Below are 18,958 nucleotides of genomic sequence, written 5' to 3'. Positions count from 1 at the left end.
CATTTAATCGTTAGAGCTCATCACATTTGGTTTTTATTATGTTTAAAAATTTGACTCCATATGTTGTGTTGGTTTAAATTAAATGTTCTGAAAATCCCGACTATGGGATGTTTTTCTTTTTTTTTCTTTCAGGGAGAATTTCATTATCCTGAGAAGTTGCGTGATTTCCTAGTTCCATCTAATTTTCAGATTTATTCAGTCATCCTGTTATTTGAAGATACTCTAAAAAGTGGTCATCAGAACGAATGGAGGAATAACATTTTTCCCCTTTTTTGTTCTGTTTTTTGACAGGAATCACAGTCCATTAATGAGCTTTGGAGCCAGCTTTGTCAGTTTTTTGGTAAGTTGATTTGGTGGGAAAGAACGAGAAGGGAAGAAACAATTTAATTTGCAAGTTGGGAGAGGGTAATTAGATAGTAGGCTTCTCTAGTTATTTCTTTCAGCAGTTTAACACTGGTCCATTAGTGAGTTTCTTTAAAAAAACAGTAACTAACATCTCAAAACCAAGTTACTCTGGAAAGAAAGGTGGTTTCTAAAGAGGTATTACAGTCCTGTGTTCCTACTTCCTTGGGACCACAGTCCACCTCTTGCTGGATCTTGATTCTATTTATTGTGATTAAGTTGTCTTGTTTTTGTCCATCTGTCTCCCCCGATTAGACTCTAAGCCCATCGATGGGCAAGGATTGTCTCTATCTGTTGCCGAATTGTACATTCCAAGGGCTTAGTACAGTGCTCTGCACATAGTAAGCACTCAATAAATGCTATTGAATGAATGAAGAAGACTCAAAATGGCAGGTTAGGCAGCAGCGTGATGGAGGATTTTGAGCTCAAGGTCAAAACTGATGTTTTTCATTATTATGATATTTGTTAAGCACGTACTATGCGTCAGGCACTGGTCTAAACCCTGGGGCAGATTCAGATTAATCAGTTGGGAGACAGTCCCTGTTCCACACGAGGCTCACAGTCTGAGTAGGGGAGAGCAGGCATTAAACCTGCATTTGATAGAGGAGGAAACTGAGGCACAGAGAAGTGAAGTGACTCACCCAAGGTCACAGACAGCACCCGGCAGAGTCGGGATTAAGACACTAGGTCCTCTGACTACCGGGCCCGTGACCTTTCCAGTAGGCCTCGATCCTCCTCGTCTAATTCCAAAGGCTTTGTTAGTGTGGGTACAGTGTAACCAAAGCATTTCACTCAAGGTAGTGTCTCCCCAAATTAAAACCCTTGAAGGTATTCTCCACCAAAATATTTATTAATAGTTAAAATTTTCCCAAGTGCGGCAGTGTTCAGTGTTTATATAATGAAATTGGAGTCGTGCTGCTAAGGGAAATAGGGAGTTGGTAATAAAGTTATGATTCTGGAATCTGGAAACCTTTATTAGATTTTTTGTTCTTCATGGACTATTAGTAATTGAGGGTCATTTTTGTCTAGATCAAATTGTTTAGGATTTTTTTTCTATAAGGTTTTGTTGCATCATGTTGTCTAAAATATCTGCCCATTTTTTGCTTTAATATTTCCAAAATTTTTATCTTTAAAGAATGCTATGATGACATTTGAAGAAGAAAAAATGCAGCTGGCATGTGATGACTTAAAAACTACTGAGAAGCTGTGTGAGAGTGAAGAAGCTGGGGTTATTGAAACGATCAAAAACAAAATTAAGAAGAACGTAAGTACAGCATCGCTGTGTGTTATGAAAAGGGACCGTTTCCAATTAGCTGTGGCATTCCTACATGCTCTGTCTTTGACACAGAAATTTAGATTTTTTCTGATGAGGATGCCACTTGTTTTTTTCAGATTTGGAATGATTTCTGAATCCAAAAATGCTCTTTTGGCCATTACGATCACAGCATGGTGTAGTGGATAGAGCATGGGCCTGGTTAAGTGGTATCTACCAACCTGGTTAACTCCTATCTACCCCAGCGCTTAGAAAAGTGCTGGGCACGTAACAAGTACCATAATAATTATTACTATATTTTTGTTAATGAATTCATGCTTTAGAATGTCCACTGATTTTTATCCACAATGGACGGTATTCGGGTTTATGTATCAAGAGAGTTCGTTTCTGAGGGGGTAGCACCAAAGTTTTGCCTACTTCCTTTGGGCCTGTTTGAGTTTACTCTTTCCGCTGGGTCATCCCATGAGCGTACTCTGGTAAAACCGCCTTTGGTCTTTCTCTCTCCTTTCTGATGATGCTTAGTAATTGTTGGCTTTTTAAACTAATGTTCTTTATTGGACTGATGATTCAAAAGAACAAATGACATGACTTCAACATCTCTTTACTAAGTCATGACTGGTGAGCTCCGAACCATCATTCCTGTACTGCGAAGTAGAAATGCCTGCTTGTTACATGAAAGCTGGTGCCTTAAATGGGTTTTTAGGAGAATCAATATAACAAAAGACACATTTCCTGCCCACAGTGAGCACTTAGAATAGTGCTCTACACATACTAAATGCTCAATAAATAGCACTGATCGATTGATTCTTTGGTTCACACTGCTTCAGACACATATGTGTCTATATATATAGACAACCTAGATATCCAGCCATTACCGTTTGACCTATAAGCAGTCTGATGCATCACTGCAAGATGCCAAAACGGGAAGATACTATGTTCTCTCCACCACCAGGGAACACTGGGGGATTAAGGGGCCTTGCATCCATTTTAAAGCAAGCAGAGGAATCTTGAAACATGATTAAAGAAAGGCCCAGTTGGAGGAGTTCACGAGTGTGAAAAGATGTTCAGAAGGAGCTGGCCTGCTGCAAGGTTATTGGGGTGGGTTTTTTTTGTGAAAACATCTGAATTGGAAAAATTATTCTCTAATTGAATTATGACTACTACCCCAGTCAGAATCAGCTTCTACTTTTGCCGCCTCCTGCAGCAGTTTGTTATTATTCTAAAGCTGTTTTGGCGTTATGCTTGAAATCGCCGTAATAAAGATTGAACAATAGTTTAATGACATGTAATGTAGCAGTACATAGCACATGAAGGAATTTCCCATTATTTTTCCCCAGAGGTTTTAGAAGAGATCCCAGTGTATAAAATGTAAGTCTTTGGGACAACAGCATCCTGTGGTACAGCCACATTTTCCAGAAAATTAAGCCTGCTGTATCATGAGGGACGCTTTAACCAGAGTGTTGGGGTGGGGAGGGATGGGAGGAGGGGGCCGAATTTGGGGGATGGGGAGGAAGGTGAATGAGGGGTTGGGGGTTGCTAGAAGGGATTTTCAGTGTAATTTTTACTTAGATGTAAGGTCCTATCAGCATGGCAGGGCGGTTCCTGGAGCAGAATCAAATGTATCCTACACTAACCCGCCGCTCCTGATGCATCCCTGTTTTCGAGGAACTCATTCTGGCTTTCTCTCCCAACCCCATTTTATCGTCCAAAAACAGCAAAAGGGATGGAGGAGCCAAAGGACTGAAGGGGGGCTTACAGGTGTAACCCAGGGTACAGTCGTTCACTATACAGCCAGGTTTAGGGGACCATGTTACGGCTGAATCATAAACCTCTCATCCCAACTGCCCCCACACCGCTTCATAAACTAGCTGGTTGAGGCCTATCATCAGGAAGCTGGGACGTAGCGAAGGGTCGGAGAAGGGGAAGCGGGTAACCAAAAGGGGTGAAAGGGCCAAGGGAAGGACTGAAGGAGTCTGGTGGTTAGAGGGAGAGGATAGATAAAGGGGATTTGGAGAGGGAGGGAAGGAAGGGGGTTTTGAGGTTGAAAATGAAGAGTTCCTTGGGAAGGGGGCTCGTTCAAGGAAAGGCCCAATTCTTTGCCTCATTCATCTTGGATGGCCCCTGATTTTGATAATAATAATAGTGGCATTTGTTAAGCACTTTCTGTGTGTCAAGCTTTAAGCGCTGGGGTGGATCTGAGATCATCAGGTTGGACACAGTCTTGGGGCTCACATGGGGCCCACAGCCTTAACCCCCAGTTTACAGATGAGGTCACTGAGGCACAGAGAAGTGAAGTGACGCCTAAGGTCACACAGCAGACAAGTGGCGGAGGTAGGAGTAGAACCCAAGACCTTCTGAATCATGTGTTATGGGTCATGTGTCGTGGTCAGCAATCATTTTGACTTCCCCAGATCCAAAGGCTGGATCCCACTTTTCCGTCCAGCTGTTTAGCAAGTTTCCAGGGCCTTCCGTGATGACTAGACACCTGACCTGAATGAAGTCACACCCTGATGAATGAGAGATCATCTTTTTCCAAAGATCATCTTTTTCCAAATCTCTGCATTACTTCATTTTCTTCTTATTATTTTGGTGTTTGTGAAGTGCCTTGTATATTTTAAGCCCTGGGGCAGATGCAAATCTATCAAGTCGGACACAGTCCCTACCCCACACAGGGCTCAGGGTCTAAGGAGGGAAAACAGGGATTGAATCCCCATTTTACAGTTGAAGAAACTGAGGCACAGAGAAGTTAAGTGACTTGCACAAGGTCACACGGCAAACAATCGACAGAGCCGGAATTAACACCCTGGTCCTCTGACTCCCACGTCTGTGCCCTTTTCACTAGGCCATTCCACTTCTCATTTTCTTCCTTCTCTTTGCCCGTGGTCGATGGTATTAGGAAACTTGAATCCATTCCAGGTTGACAGTAGTACTTTGGAGAGCAAGACCACTTGCTAAGTGGAAATATTCTAATTGGAATTTTAAAAAACAACAACATAATTTCCCCCTTTCTCTTCTCCTGTTCCTTTTTTCCTCTGAAATACTAAATGGATTCAGCTTGCTTTATATTCTAAAGACAGAGGAGAATGACCACATTGCCATTTTCAGCTGGGGATCTTTAAGCCTTGGGTCTCTAATCTAAATCTCCTTTGTCTGTTTGGCTTCCTTATTACAGCTTCAGCTCCTTGAGGACATGGCTTATGCTTCCTTTGAATGAAAGCCAATGCCTAAACTAGGCACGCGGTCAATCCAATTGATAGCGATTGCTTTTAATTTGCTAGGTCATCGTTCCCTTATGGTGAAAGAATACTAAAGCCAGTGAATAGAAAAAATTAAAGATGATTATAGGAGGGAAGGAATGTATAAGAAGTCTTCTTTCCCTTCCTTTCATAACAACATTGTTTCCTCCCCCTCAGAATGCCTCCCCGCTTTCCCTCTGAGCATCCCTCCCCTTAACTCCTGCCCTGTGCTTTCCCATTCATGTTATTCCTCCCCACGGCTAATAGCATCTCCCTAGCAGAAACACACAAATGCTCCGTGATGTTCTCTCCAGTGTTGTTCTATCTTCTGGTGCTGGCTCTTTTCCTGCTAGTTTTCTCTTCTCCTGCTCCCATCCTTCTCCCTCACCCCTGTCGATTGTTTTGCTCTCCGCTTTTATCTCCTTTCTTGCCCCTGTTCACTTTGGTTGGATCCAAACGTTCTTTTCTGCCTTCCTTTAGTAACTTGGCGTCTGTCCTCCTTTCCTTAGTGGCTGTCTGGGTTCTCCTTCCCTGCCTCCCTATGCCATTACTCCATCATGATGCCAACCAAACAGTGGTAGTTACTGAACCCTTACCTTGTGCAGCTCACCGTTATGAACACTTACTTTGTCAGTGAACTGTACTAAGCACTTCATAGAGTTTCAGTAGAGTGGGTGGACACCATCTCTGCCCTCAGAGAGCTCACAGGGTAGCGGGGGAGGCCGCCATAAAAGTTGATTACAGGGAAGGGAGCAACTGAATATCAGGGTATGTACAGAAGTACTGTGAGATTGGAGAGGGGTGAGTACTCTAGTGTTTAGCGGGTGGACTAAGCGAAAGGGGGAGAAGTTGGGAGGGAATGAGAGCTTAGGGAAGGCTTCCTGAGGGAGATATGAAGATGGTGGAGAATGCTGGTCTTTTGGAGTTATGGGGATGGGGGCAAGACATTCTAAGCCTCTTGTCTGCTGTGTGACCCTGACAAGTCACTTCACTTCTCTGCCTCAGTTACCTCATCTGTCAAATGGGGATGAAGACTGTGAGCCCCATGTGGAACATAGACTGTATCCGACCTGATTACCTTGTATCTATACCAGAACAGTAGTTTGCACATAATGAATGCTTAATAAATACCATGATTATTATCACTATTATTATTATTCATTCATTCAATCAATAGTGTTTGTTCTGGATAGAGGGAGGGAGCAAGGGGTTAGTGGTGAGTGAGACAAAAGCAAGGGGCCGTGAATAGTTTGGTATTAGAGGAGATGAAGTGTGCCTGTTGGGTCATAGTGGGAGAGATAAGTAAAGGGGAGAGAGAGCAGTGATATTTATTGAGAGCAATGAAGAAGGGAAGAATGGTGGGTGCAAATATTTTAGTCAGGTGTGAAGGGATGAGGGCTAAGATGCAGGTTTCGAAAGGAGACGGGAGGTACCTAAGGCGGTGGCTTGGAAGAAAGATATAGCGGACTAGGGGCTTGGAGGGGCAGATTTGGGGAAGTTCACTACTTGATGATTCCAATTTTATCGATGGAATAGATGGCCGGGTCGTCAGGAGCGACACACCTCCGGGATGGCTGGTTTCACCCCGGTGTCTGGTTCAGGGCTGCACCTAACAAGGAGTGTGTCTGTTGTCGTATTGTAGTCTCCCAAGTGCTTAGTCCAGTGTGCTGCACTCAGTAAATGCTCAAAATATATGACTGAATGAATAAATGAATAACAGGTTAACCTCACACCTGTGGAGAACCGCAGGTGTTGGATAGTATTCGTAATGTGGCTTGACAAACTACAACCACCTCCTGGGATCTGCTTTAGACCGTTCTTAAACCATGGGGGAGGGTTAGCTTTTCATGGCCTAGTGGATGGTGCCTGGGCCTGGAAGTCAGAGGACCTGAATTCTAAACCCGGCTCCACCGCTTGTCTGCTCTGTGACCTTAGGCAAGTCACTTCACTTCTCTGTGCCTCAGTTGCCTCATCTGTAAAATGAGGATGAAGACCGTAAGCCCTATGTGAAATAGGGACTGTACCCAATCTTGATCAACTCTTATTTACCCCAGTGCTTAGAACAGTGCTTGACATATTCATTCGATCGTATTCATTGAGCACTTACTGTATTCCGACACTGTACTAAGCCCTTGGGAAAGTATAATACATTTCCTCCAAATCTACTTGTTCTTACATTTGGAACGTATTTCAGCCAATACAGACTCGTGTTATGAGAAGAACGTTCCACAATACGTCCATTGTGTTATATCCGAATCCTAGAACGAAGACTTGTGTTATAGCAGAAGTGTCTCTTGATGGAAGATTACCAACTACTTTTGATATATTGCTAGGGTATCTCTTTGCTAGGAAAAAAAAGCTAAAATGCTTCTTAGTGTTTGAAAAGCAATATTCAGCATGTTTGATAAAGTTCTCTTTATTTTGGGCTTTAATAAAATACCTATATGGTCAGGTTCAAAATTTCGTAGAGAGGGTTTTGTTCTTTTTTTGGAAGTGATGTTTCAGGATGTGGTATTGAATTTCAAATTCAGATTTATATATTATTAAGAAGATAGTATCTTTTGGTTTGATGCAGACTCTTCTATGTCCCCTTTTGTTCTATATGAGTCATAATATTTCAGGCTATTTTCAGAAAATTATTGGGTCAGACCAATTATCCATCCAACCCAATATTCTGTCTCTGACAGTTGACAACATAATAGAGGAACAAGCCAGTATATATATATATATATATATATATATATGTAATATTTCACTTTTTCCCTTTTTTCATGAAGCCTCCCTGTTTCCCAATTCCCATGTGCAGTTATTTACATTGAAGAAAACTGTCTATACGTGAAGAGTCTCAAACATTGGATGTGGTTTCATAGGCTGTATTTATTTTTTTTAACCAGACCGATGTCCGAAAATCTGCTTCGTCAATGGTCGATCGACTTCAGAGACAAATAATTGTAGCTGACTGTCAAGTATATCTGGCTGTACTGTCTTTTGTGAAACAGGAGTTGTCAGGTATGTTGAAATATCCTTATCGATGTACCTTTTGCAAGGGTGGGAATAATCAGTAATCAGTCCCCCTAGCATGTATCCCTTGGAGGTAAGCAATATGTTTCTCTGATTTAGCCCTAGAGAAAGTAAAATTTCATAGGCTGAACCAGTGCCCAGCAGCCTCCGGACACGTGTTTTCCGCCCCATGTCCCCGGAGAATTTGGTTGATTTTCATACACATCACAGGGCAATTCGTTTGACTCATTATTCCGCCTCCCATTGCTCCAAGGGAACCTGTGGGTGTCCTAGCTTGAAAACTGAGAAATGCTAATCCAAAACACTTTTTTTTTAAGGTAGTCAGAAACCATCACCAAGGGTGCCCGATTGTTAACAGTTTGTTCATCCAAAAGCCAGTTTTCTCAGAGGGCGACCTTAATTTGTCTGTTGGAGTAGTTTTTGTTCCTTCTTGAGAACCTTTGAAAAGCTCTTTACTTGCCACCATTTGGTACCATTTCAGTGAAAGAATTTCGGTGATAGCATTTCAGTAAAAGAAGGCCTTGGTCTGCTCCACCTCCAGTAATTTTTAGTGCCTGCACGGTTAAGACAAGGCAACTGGAGGGTCATAATAACAGCCAGTCTAACTGAAGTACAGAATTGGTTTAAAGATGCAGTACTCAAAGGGATTAAAGGGATATAAAGCCGAAAATACAGTTTTGATTATGGGCATCTTTTAAATGAGAGGGGATTCTTTGTCCTCAAACTGGGCGAGAGTATTTTTTTTACCCTGCCTTTCAACCAATGGCCATATTTCTTTTTTATATTCTCGGTTTAATTTTAATGATGAGTGAGGTGACTTTAATTGCACTCCTCTGACCAGTTATGTAGCTCTCTCCACCTTTAATTCTCTCCTTTCCTCCAAAATGCATACTTCAACTGGGTTCTAATCCCAGCTCTGCCACTTGCCTGCTTGTGACTTTGGGCAAGTAACTTACCTTCTCCGTGCCTCAGTTACCTCATCTGTAAAATGGGGATTAAGACTGTGAGTCCCACGTGGGACAACCTGATTACCTTGTATCTATCCCTGGACTTAGAACAGTGCTTGACACATACAAATACCATTATTATTATTATTATTGTTATTATTATTGTTACTTTGTCCCTCGCTTAGTCCGAGTTGACCGCTTGCCTTAATTTACACTTTCTCTACTGCATTTATAGCTTCTCTTTCCTAAAAGTACATTGCTAGTAAATGCTTGCCGAGCTTCGGAGTATTCAAATTTAAAGACCTCAGGTATGGAATGAGCTAAAAATAGGGGGTGATTTTTTATTGTTGGCTTTCTAAACTCAGTATCAAAAATTGTAGACAGCTGATCCCCCTCGTAGACCGTAAGATTGTCGCGGGCAGGGAATGCGTCTACCAACTCTGTTATATTGTACTCTTTCAAGGGCTGAAAGTTGAAATGCTGCAAGTCAGAAACAATTTTCTCAGATTACCAATTAATCATTCTACTTAGACTATTTTTATGTTTGTCGCCACTGTTATTGAGTCAGTTCCTTGTGGACAGGCAGTGTGTCACATCATTAATGATGATGATGACATAAAAGTAATGATAATGAGGATATTTGTTAAGCATTTACTATGTGCCAGGCACTGTAGTAAGCACTGGGGTAGGAGAAGCAGCGTGGCTCAGTGGAAAGAGCACGGGCTTTGGAGTCAGGGCTCATGAGTTCAAATCCCAGCTCTGCACTTGTCGGCTGTGTGACTGTGGGCAAGTCACTTCACTTCTCTGTGCCTCAGTTCCCTCATCTGTAAAATGGGGATGAAGACTGTGAGCCCCACGTGGGACAACCTGATTCCCCTATGTCTACCCCGGCGCTTAGAACAGTGCTCGGCACATAGTAAGCGCTTAACAAATACCAACATTATTATTATTACAAGAAAATCGGGTTGGACGCAGTTCCTGTCCCACATGGGGTTCAGAGTCTTAATCCCCATTTTGCAGATGAGGGAACTGAGGCACAGAGAAGTGAAGTGACATGCCCAAGATCACACAGCAGACAAGTGGCAGAGATGAGATTAGAACTCAAGTCCTCTGACTCCCAGGTCCGTGCCCTACCCACTAGGCCAAGCTAGTTATTCTGTACTTCCCAAGCACCCTGTGCAGAGCACAGCTCCAAGGGACATTCAGTAAATCATAACAATAATAATGATGGTAAACCTTCCTTTCCTCTTCTCCGTTCCCTTCCGCATCATCCTGACTTGCTCCCTTTATTCATCCCCCTCTTCCTGCCCCACAGCACTTGTATACATATCTGTAATTTACTTCTGTTACTCTCTGTCTCCCCCTCTAGACTGTAAGCTCGTTGTAGGCAAGGAAGGTGTCTGGTATATTCTTGTATTCTACTCTTCCAAGCACTTAGTGTAGTGTGCTCCACGAAGTAAGCACCCAGTAAATTCAACTGACCAACTGACTATGCCAGCGCTTAGCCCAGTGCTTGGCAGTAAGCTCGCTGGGGGCAGGGAACACGTCTGCCGACTCTGTTTGAGTGTACCTTAGCTAGAGAAACAGCGCTGCTTAGTGGAAAGAGCATGGGCTTGGACGTTAGAGGGCGTGGGTTCTAATCCTGGCTCTGTCACTTGTCTGCTGTGTGACCGTCAGCAAGTCACTTAACTTCTCTGTGCATCAGTTACCTCCTCTGTAAAAAGGGGATGAAGACTGTGAGCCCCATGAGGGACAACCTGATCACCTTGTAACCCCCCAGCACTTAGAACGGTGCTTTGCACATAGTAAGCACTTAACAAATACCACATTATTGTTATTATAATCATCAATAAAATGGGGATTAAGACTGTGAGCCCCACGTGGCACAACCTGATTACCTTGTATCTACCCCAGGGCTTAGAATAGTGATTGGCACACAGTAACCGCTTAACAAATACATAATAATAATTATTATTGGTATAGTGCTCTGCACATAATAAGCGTACAGTAAATTCAGTTGTCTGATGGGCGCTGCTGCAGTGGCTGGGAATCTAGTCACTGTGTCAGGTTCTCTTGCGCTCTGTGTTGCCTGTTCTCCATCTCCCCTTAAATGATGGTATTTGTTAAGCACTTACTGTGTGCCAGGCACTGTACAAAGCGCTGGGGTGGATACAAGCAAATCGGGTTGGACACAGTCCCTGTCCCACATGGGGCTCACAGGCTCAATCCTTATTTTGCCAATGAGATTCTGTACAGATGAGATGTAGATTTTTATTTTCCCCTTTCCCCTCCCTCCCGCCTCCAGACCCAGCCTGAAGCCATTCCTCTCTCCATTCCGGGGACTCATAGTGACAGAAGAGGCCACGTGGGAGCAGCTCTGGTTTTCTAGGAGAAGTAGTTGAAGGATTTGGGAAACGTGGTTTATCTCCTTGCAGGGAGAACATAATTCATTCTAAAGGAACTCCAGTCAGTCAATAGTATTTATGGAGCACTTACAGGGTGCAGGGCACTTTCCTAAGCGCTCGGGAGAGGACAATACAACAAATTCTCTGCCCACAGCGAGCTTACAGTCTAGATGATAATAATAATGGTATTTGTTAAAGCCCTGGGGTGGATACGAGCCACGAGCCAATCAAGTTGAACGCAGACCCTGTCCCATGTGGGGCCCATTTTCCAGAGGAGGTAACTGAGACACACAGAAGTGAAGCGACTTGCCCAGGGTCTCTCAGCAGATAAGTGGCAGAGCTGGGATTAGAATCCAGGACCCTCTGACTCCCAGGCCCCGGGCTCTATCCACTACACCGTGCTGCTTCTAGAGGGACTCCAGTGCACCTGAGGTGTCAGGGAGACCCTCTGGAAATAGTGGATGGAGCGCTCCCCTTTGCTTTCCGTGTCCCTGGCATGACATCATTTACTGCACTGCTATTCCAGATTGGCTAAGCCTTGCTCTTGCAGTGAACTGCAGAGATATCGAATATGCAGTTCAGCCAGCTGGCCTGGTGGCTCCAGACTTAAAGCCACACTAATCTCCTAATAGAGAGCTGAACCCTTTCTTATTATTTTTACGGTATTTGTTAAGGGCATACTCTGTGCCGAGCACTATATCAGCTCTGGGGTCGATACAAGATAATCAGGTCGGACACTGTCCCTCAGAGAAGCAACATGGTCTATGGGAAAGAGCAAGGGCCTGGGAGTCAGAGGACCTGGGCTCTTCCACTGAGCTGCTGCGTGACCTTGGGCAAGTCACTTAACTTCTCTAGGTCTGTTTCCTCATCTGCAAAATGGGGACTCAGTGCCTCCTCTCCCTCCTCCTACTGTGGGACTCGATTATCTTGTACCTACCCCAGCGCTTAGTCCAGTGCTTGGCACATAGTAAGTGCTTAGCAGATATCCTAATGATGATGACGATGATGGCCCCACATGGGGCTCCCAGTCAAAGTAGGAGGGAGAACAGGTGTCGAATCCCCATTTTATAGTTGAGGAAACTTAGGCCCAGAATCAGGATGGGAACCCAGCTCCGGACTCTTTCCACTGGGTTGGAGGTACATCACTAGGTGAGAGAGAGAAAGGAGCGGGATTCTTATTTGAGCCTTGAGAAGTACTTATGGTTGAAAAACCGAAATAAATTTTAAATCCCTAAAATTTGAATGTATTTCATTTCGTCCCATTCTTTGTCCAACTTACTGAGACCTAATTTGCCTATGGCAGCCGAGGACACTAAAATTGTGAAGAATCCAGTTTCCCGTATGGTTTTCACTTTTAGAACGACTCTTCCTTTATTGGAGAGGGAAGAGAGGATTCTCTCTTGTAATTATTTTTGACTGGCTTATCTTCATTTTAATCCATAAGATCATTATTTTTAGAAACAAGGAAATCTTTTATGTTGCGATGCCTAGTTTTTGTTGGTGCTTTTTAAGACTCTTGCTTTCTTCATTTTCCCTTACTAGGTTAATCAGTAGGCTAATCAGTTAATGGTTCTTACTGAGGCACTGGGCTAAGTACTTGGGAGAGCATAGCTGAACGATTCCTGCTCTCAAGGGGCTTACAGTCTTGCAGGGGAGATGATCATGAAAATAAAATGCATCTAGGGGAAGCGGCAGAGTAAAAGGATATTTATGTAAGTATGATGGAGGTGGAGCTAGTATCAGAGATTAGGGGTATAAATCTAAATGCTTAGGTTACACAAAAGGAAGGGAGAATAGGGTGGGGGGATGAGACGTTAGTCAGGGAAGGCTTCCTGGAGGAGATGAGATTTTAATAAGGCTTTGAGTCAATCAGTGGTATTTATTAAGCGCTTAACTAAGCACTTGGAAGGGTAAAGTAGAGTAGATAGAAACTTCCTTTGCATTTAAGGAGTTTACAATCTAGTGGTGAGGATGGAGTGTGGGGTCTGTCAGAGAAGAAGGGCGAGGTATGTAGCCCATCCTATTCTTAGGTGTCGGTTTTTTGTTTTGAGAAGCGGTATGGCCTAGTGGACCTGGGAGTTAGGAGACCCCGATCCTGATGTCGGCTCTGCCACTTGCCTGTTGTGTGACCTTGGGCAAGAAATTTAATTCCTCTATTTCCTCCTCTATGAAATGGGGATTCAACCCCTATTCTCCCTCCTGCTTAGACTGGGAACCCCATATGGAATGGGGACTGTGTCCGACCTGATTATCTTGTGTCTATTCCAGTGCTTAGTATTGGATTTGGCATAAAGTAAGCACTATTATTGTTACTAATATTATTATTATCGCGATCATCGTTTTTCCATTTCTTCATTCCATGAAATCAACCATAATATTACTTTATACCTGGGTTGTGAGAGTACCCCCTGCCACCCTGTAACTTCTCCAATAGACACTGCTGCATTAAAACTATTCATTCAGTAGTATTTATTGAGCGCTTACTATGTGCAGAGCACTGTACTAAGCGCTTGGAATGTACAAATCGGTAACAGATAGAGACAGTCCCTGCCCTTTGACGGGCTTACAGTCTAATCGAGGGAGGCGGACAGACAAGAACAATAGCAATAAATAGAATCAGGAGGATGAACAACTCATTAAAACTATCCGGTGAAGCTCTTTTTTTTCTGCATTTCACCAAGCCAGGCACTCTCTCTATGTAATATATTTGTTTTGGGTTTTTTTGGCCACTCAAGAGAAGTTTGGCTCCATCAACTGAATCCTCAGAAGACCCCATAGCACCGTAATTCAAAAAGAAGATTCCCTGGTTTCTAAAATCTTCCATAGATTAGCTTTCATTTATTTTGAGAATTGATTTATCCTTTTCCCTTTCTGCACTAGCCCTGGTTATCTTGGTCCAGGCCCTAGGCCTACAGGGAGAGCGTGAAACATTGAAATCCACAAATAATTCCAGAATCTTACTTAATCTTGACCTAAACCAACTCAAGCTCTTTTCAGCGTTGTTTCCAAGAAACCCAATTGACTACTTGAGCTTATGTCTCCTTTAATGTCCTTCGTCCATCCTCTCATGAGTGAATTGTTGGTAGTGAAATATTCAAAAAGCAGAAGGCTGGGAGGAGATTGAAAAGATAAGAAGGAAGTTTGCATAAGTCACATACTAGATATCCAACCATTTCATTCATTCAGTCGTATTTATTGAGCTCTTATTGTGTGCAGAACACTGTACTAAGCGCTTAGAAAGTAAAATTAGGCAACAGATAGAGACAATCCCTACCTAAAAACGGGCTTATGGTCTGGAAGGGCGGAGACAGACAACAAAACAAAATGACAGCCTTCAATATAAATAAATAGAATTATACATGTATACACATCATTAGTAAAATAAATAGAATAATAAATATGTACATATATACATTTCAGATTGCAGAGTTGAATGTATTCTAATTCTTCATTACCTATGGGATTAGAAATGGAATGTTATTTACTTTTCTCTTGAAGATTTTGGGGTTACTGACTTTCTTGTTGTAATTCTCCTGAAGCCCCTCGGTACTCATCATTCAAAACCCAAGCAGCATGGCCTAGTGGAAAGAGCACGGGCCTGGGAGCCAGAAGACTTGAGTTCTAATCCCCGCTCTGCCACTCGTCTGCTGTGTGACCCTGGGCAAGTCACTTCACTGCTCAGTGCCTCAGTTACCTTGTCTATGAAATGGGAGTTTAAGACTGTGAGCCCCATGTGAGACAGGGACCATGTCCAACCTGGTTATCTGGTATCTACACCAGTGCTAAGTATAGTACCTGACACAAAGTAAGCACTCAACAAATACCATATATATATAAATAAATTTCAAAATCAATCGATCAGACAAAAGCCCCGTGGTTTTGTGCTGCAGTTTCTGCAGTTTCCTTTTCCTTCTTATGGTATTTAGGTGCTTCCCATGTGCCAGGCACTAAGTGCTGGAGGAGATACAAGCTAATCAGGTTGGACGCAGTCCTTGTCCAACATGGGGCTCAATCTTAATCCCCCACTTTGCAGATGAGGTAACTCAGGCACAGAGAAGTGCCCAAGGTCACACAGTAGACAAATGGTAGAGCCAGGATTAGAACCCAGGTCCTTCTGACTCCCAGATCAGTGCTCCGTCCACTAGACCGTGCTATTTCCCCCCAATAAATGAAACAAAATGCTTGTGATGGAGGCTTTGAACCTTTTTTTTTTCCTTCCATTGTCTCTCTCCTTAGCATACATAAAAGGTGGGTGGATCCTTAGGAAAGCCTGGAAGATTTACAATAAGTGCTATCTGGACATTAATGCCCTTCAGGACATGTGTCAGAAGAAGCCAACCGAAGAATCCTTGACTTCTGACGCTGCAAATGAGAATCACATTGCTGCCGAAGGGGTTTCGGAGGAGACTCTGAACAGACTGAAAGGTGCTGTTAGCTTTGGATATGGACTTTTTCATCTTTGCATATCCATGGTACCCCCAAACCTGCTCAAAATCATCAACCTGCTGGGTTTTCCTGGAGACCGCCTACAAGGGCTTTCTTCACTGATGTATGCAAGTGAAAGTAAGGACATGAAGGCCCCTTTAGCTACGTGAGTAGCTATATTGCAATGCTTTGGTAGATAATATAGTGTTGAAAGTAAGTAACCGGCAATCGGAGCTCAGACGTTAAAGGAATCCACAGGTAAAATGAAGCTGTCGGAGGCGATTCGATGTGCCCTGACTTAAAAATCGGTCTTAGGAATGCATGTGTGTTGTTGTGGGAACTCTGATCTTTTTTTGCATAAAGCAAATCCCGAGCATGAATGAGCACTGTGAATAATAAATAGGTTTTTCAGCCAGAGAATGGGCTAGCCCTACCTCAGATGACTCATAAATGATCTGGCTGAAATACTTGTCTCTCCCACCTGGACTAAAATGGCGAAAGCTCATTTAAACCAAGCCCTTCTGTACAGAGGCTGGATGTTTGGGAATATTGTTTGGCTAATTAGTGTTCCTTTGGTTCGTTAGGATGTTTCCGAATCTGTGGCAACGCTGTCTTGAACCAAATGCACTTTCTGTCTTTGCTCTGCCTACTCACATTTTAAAACAGAAGTACTTGCCATAGGCTAGGGGAGGCCTCCTGGGACTCCTCTCCACCAGTGGCTAGAGAAAAGAAGATATTCTCCTGTCCATGTGGAGACAGCTATTTCCGAGCATCCGGGTGAAGATCCGCCTTTGGTAAATTGGCCGCCAGTTGACTATGAAAACTGTACCGGCAGCTCCAGCTGGTTTGATGAGATTCACCGTCAGTGAAAAGAACTTAAATAAGTTCATGCTATATTCATGTTAAAAAAAAAAATCGTGCTCTTCAGATCCAGTGTGGGTGATGTTAGTATTTAACTTGGAAATGGCTCGTGTCTTTTTTTTTTAAGGGGGGGGTTGTTCTTCTTTTGGTAAAATTATAGATCGCTAAACAATTCTCTCAGGTCTAGAATTTCAAAACGTGGTGTTAATAGAGGATTCTAGAATCAAGAAGTGATGATTTCTTCACATGAAAAATGGGGATTCAGAACCGAACCCTTTCTTATTATTTTTATGGAATAGAATAATTCCATATTTTTATGAAATAGAACCCTCTATTAAGGATTCTAGAATCAAGTAGTGATGATTTCTTTACATGAAATGTGGTGGAAAAGTGATATTATATTGTTTTGGGGCCGCTTCTCCCCTGCCTCAATCTAGTTTTTCGTCATCTACTCTAGTGTCACTTGCCTTCTAGACGCCTTAAATCTAGCTCATGGCTGCCCAGTTGGCTCTTCCAGTCTCTGAGCCTACGGCTGGTGGATTTGGTTTACTACAAAAATCAAAGATGAGATGACCCTATTACAAAAGCGAGACTTTGGATGGTGCTCTCAGGAACTAGACCTGTAAATTTTGGTCTTTGCTCTAATCGATGGGCCTGTGGACACTTAAATCTTTCCGTCAATCACGGGCATCGACTTTGTTCATTCGTTAGGATTGGTCGAGTGCTCACTGTGTCTAGGGAGAGCACTGTCCCAGGCCTCTGAGACAAGAGTACAAATCCAGTCCTGGCCATATAGGAGCTTTTATCTTCATGGGACCAAGTTGGCTGTCCATTCAGAAATGTGTTTAAGGGACTCCAAAAAATGGGAAATTTTTTTCCCTTCCTTCACCCTTCGTTCATCTAAATTTAAAAAGTGGGTTCCTTCATCTCCTGTGCTTAGCTGAAACTTTTCGAGTATTGATACTGCTAAAATGTTAAACAGCTATTTTGTGAGCAGTGGGGTCTAGTGGACAGAGCCCAGGCCTGGGAGTCAGGGGACCTGGTTTCTAATCCCTGCTCCGCCACTAGCCTACTGTCTGCACTTGGGCAATTCCCTTTAATTTCTCTGTGCCTCAGTTTCCTCACCTATAAATTGGGGATTCAATATCACTTGTCCCTCTAAGGAGGAGCTCCATGTGGAACAGAGGCACTGTGTCCAACCTGATGATCTTATATTCATTCAGTCATATTTATTGAGCACTTACTGTGTGCAGAGCACTGTACTCAGTACTTGGGAGAATACAGCACAACAATAAACAGGCACATTCCCTGCCCACAACAAGCTTAGGGTTTAGAGGAAATACCCCAAAATTTAGTACTGTGCTTGGCACAAAGTAAGTGCTTAACAAATATCACAGTTATTCTTACTCTGGTTATTGTTTCTGAGGACTCTATAGGTGGTTCTGCACCCTTGCTTAGCGTAGACCGTTTTAAGTAGCATTTGGTGAAACTTAGAATGTTTCTCTCCTCTTCTCTATAGATTAGCTCTTCTGTGGTACCACACTGTTGTGCGTCCCTTTTTCGCTCTGGATGGCAGCGATAACAAGGCCGGCCTGGAAGAAGCTAAGGAGATTCTTCTGAAAAAAGAAGCCTCTTATCCAAATTCCTCCCTGTTTATGTTCTTCAAGGGACGAATACAGCGATTAGAGGTAGTGCCCGTTTCCAGTTTCCGTTTTACAGAATTTCATAATTCTTGTAATTACTGACTTGGACAGATACGCGAAGCAGTGCGGCCTAATGGACAGAGCACAGCCCATGGAATTCAGAAGGACCCGGGTTCGTGTGCGACCTTAGGCAGGTTGCGTAACTTCTCTGTGCCTCAGTTCCCTCATCTCTAAAATGGGGAGCAAGACTGTGAGCCCCAGGAGGGACGGGAACTGTGTCCAACCTGCCTAGCTTGTATCTACACCAGCGCTCAGTACAATTCCTGATACATAGTGAGCACTTAAGTACCATAAAACAAGGATTCTGTGTAAAACCAAAGAATCAGAATGATCAAGCTTGAAAAGTCCTGACAGAATACTCTTTGGATGCTCGAGTGTATAGTTCCATGGTAGGAGAATAGTGTAATTAGAATGAATCAGAATGTCGCCAAGAGAAGCCCCAAGGGAACATTCTGTTCTTTTTTCCTTTGAAGCATCATTACCGGTAAAGGAGATTGCAGGCCTTTAGCCCATCAGTTGATTATCTCCTGTTCAGGAGTGGTAAGGAAGATTGGGATGATAATTCCCCGTTGGTAGAGACTTAGAGTATCTTCAGCTGAAGAGGTGCCCATCATTTGAGTGGCCTTGGATTTTCCAAATATTCAGTCTTTTTTTATACTTCTCTTGGGTAACTATCCCTACCCTT

General features: G+C 43.1%; 1 protein-coding gene across 2 annotated transcripts in view; it reads left to right on the top strand.

Annotated features, from left to right (window-relative positions):
• The window catches only part of TTC39C (tetratricopeptide repeat domain 39C), an 82,347-nt gene that overhangs the window by 38,331 nt on the left and 25,058 nt on the right, over nucleotides 1–18,958 (top strand). Inside the window, exons 2-6 of one of the 2 annotated variants that reach the window (XM_029069295.2) lie at nucleotides 292–340; nucleotides 1,538–1,666; nucleotides 7,806–7,920; nucleotides 15,521–15,875; nucleotides 18,090–18,258. In XM_029069295.2, coding sequence (XP_028925128.1) covers nucleotides 292–340; nucleotides 1,538–1,666; nucleotides 7,806–7,920; nucleotides 15,521–15,875; nucleotides 18,090–18,258 — 817 coding nt within the window. Of the gene's footprint in view, nucleotides 1–291; nucleotides 341–1,537; nucleotides 1,667–7,805; nucleotides 7,921–15,520; nucleotides 15,876–15,900; nucleotides 15,968–18,089; nucleotides 18,259–18,958 lie in introns of those variants that run through there. The other variant, XM_029069296.2, reaches the window with a different exon arrangement.

Source organism: Ornithorhynchus anatinus, chromosome 7 (assembly GCF_004115215.2).
Source record: "Ornithorhynchus anatinus isolate Pmale09 chromosome 7, mOrnAna1.pri.v4, whole genome shotgun sequence".
NCBI classification, from domain to species: Eukaryota; Metazoa; Chordata; class Mammalia; order Monotremata; family Ornithorhynchidae; genus Ornithorhynchus; species Ornithorhynchus anatinus.
The sequence above is the reverse complement of the archived record's forward strand: the minus strand, read 5'-3'. Positions and strand labels throughout refer to the sequence as shown.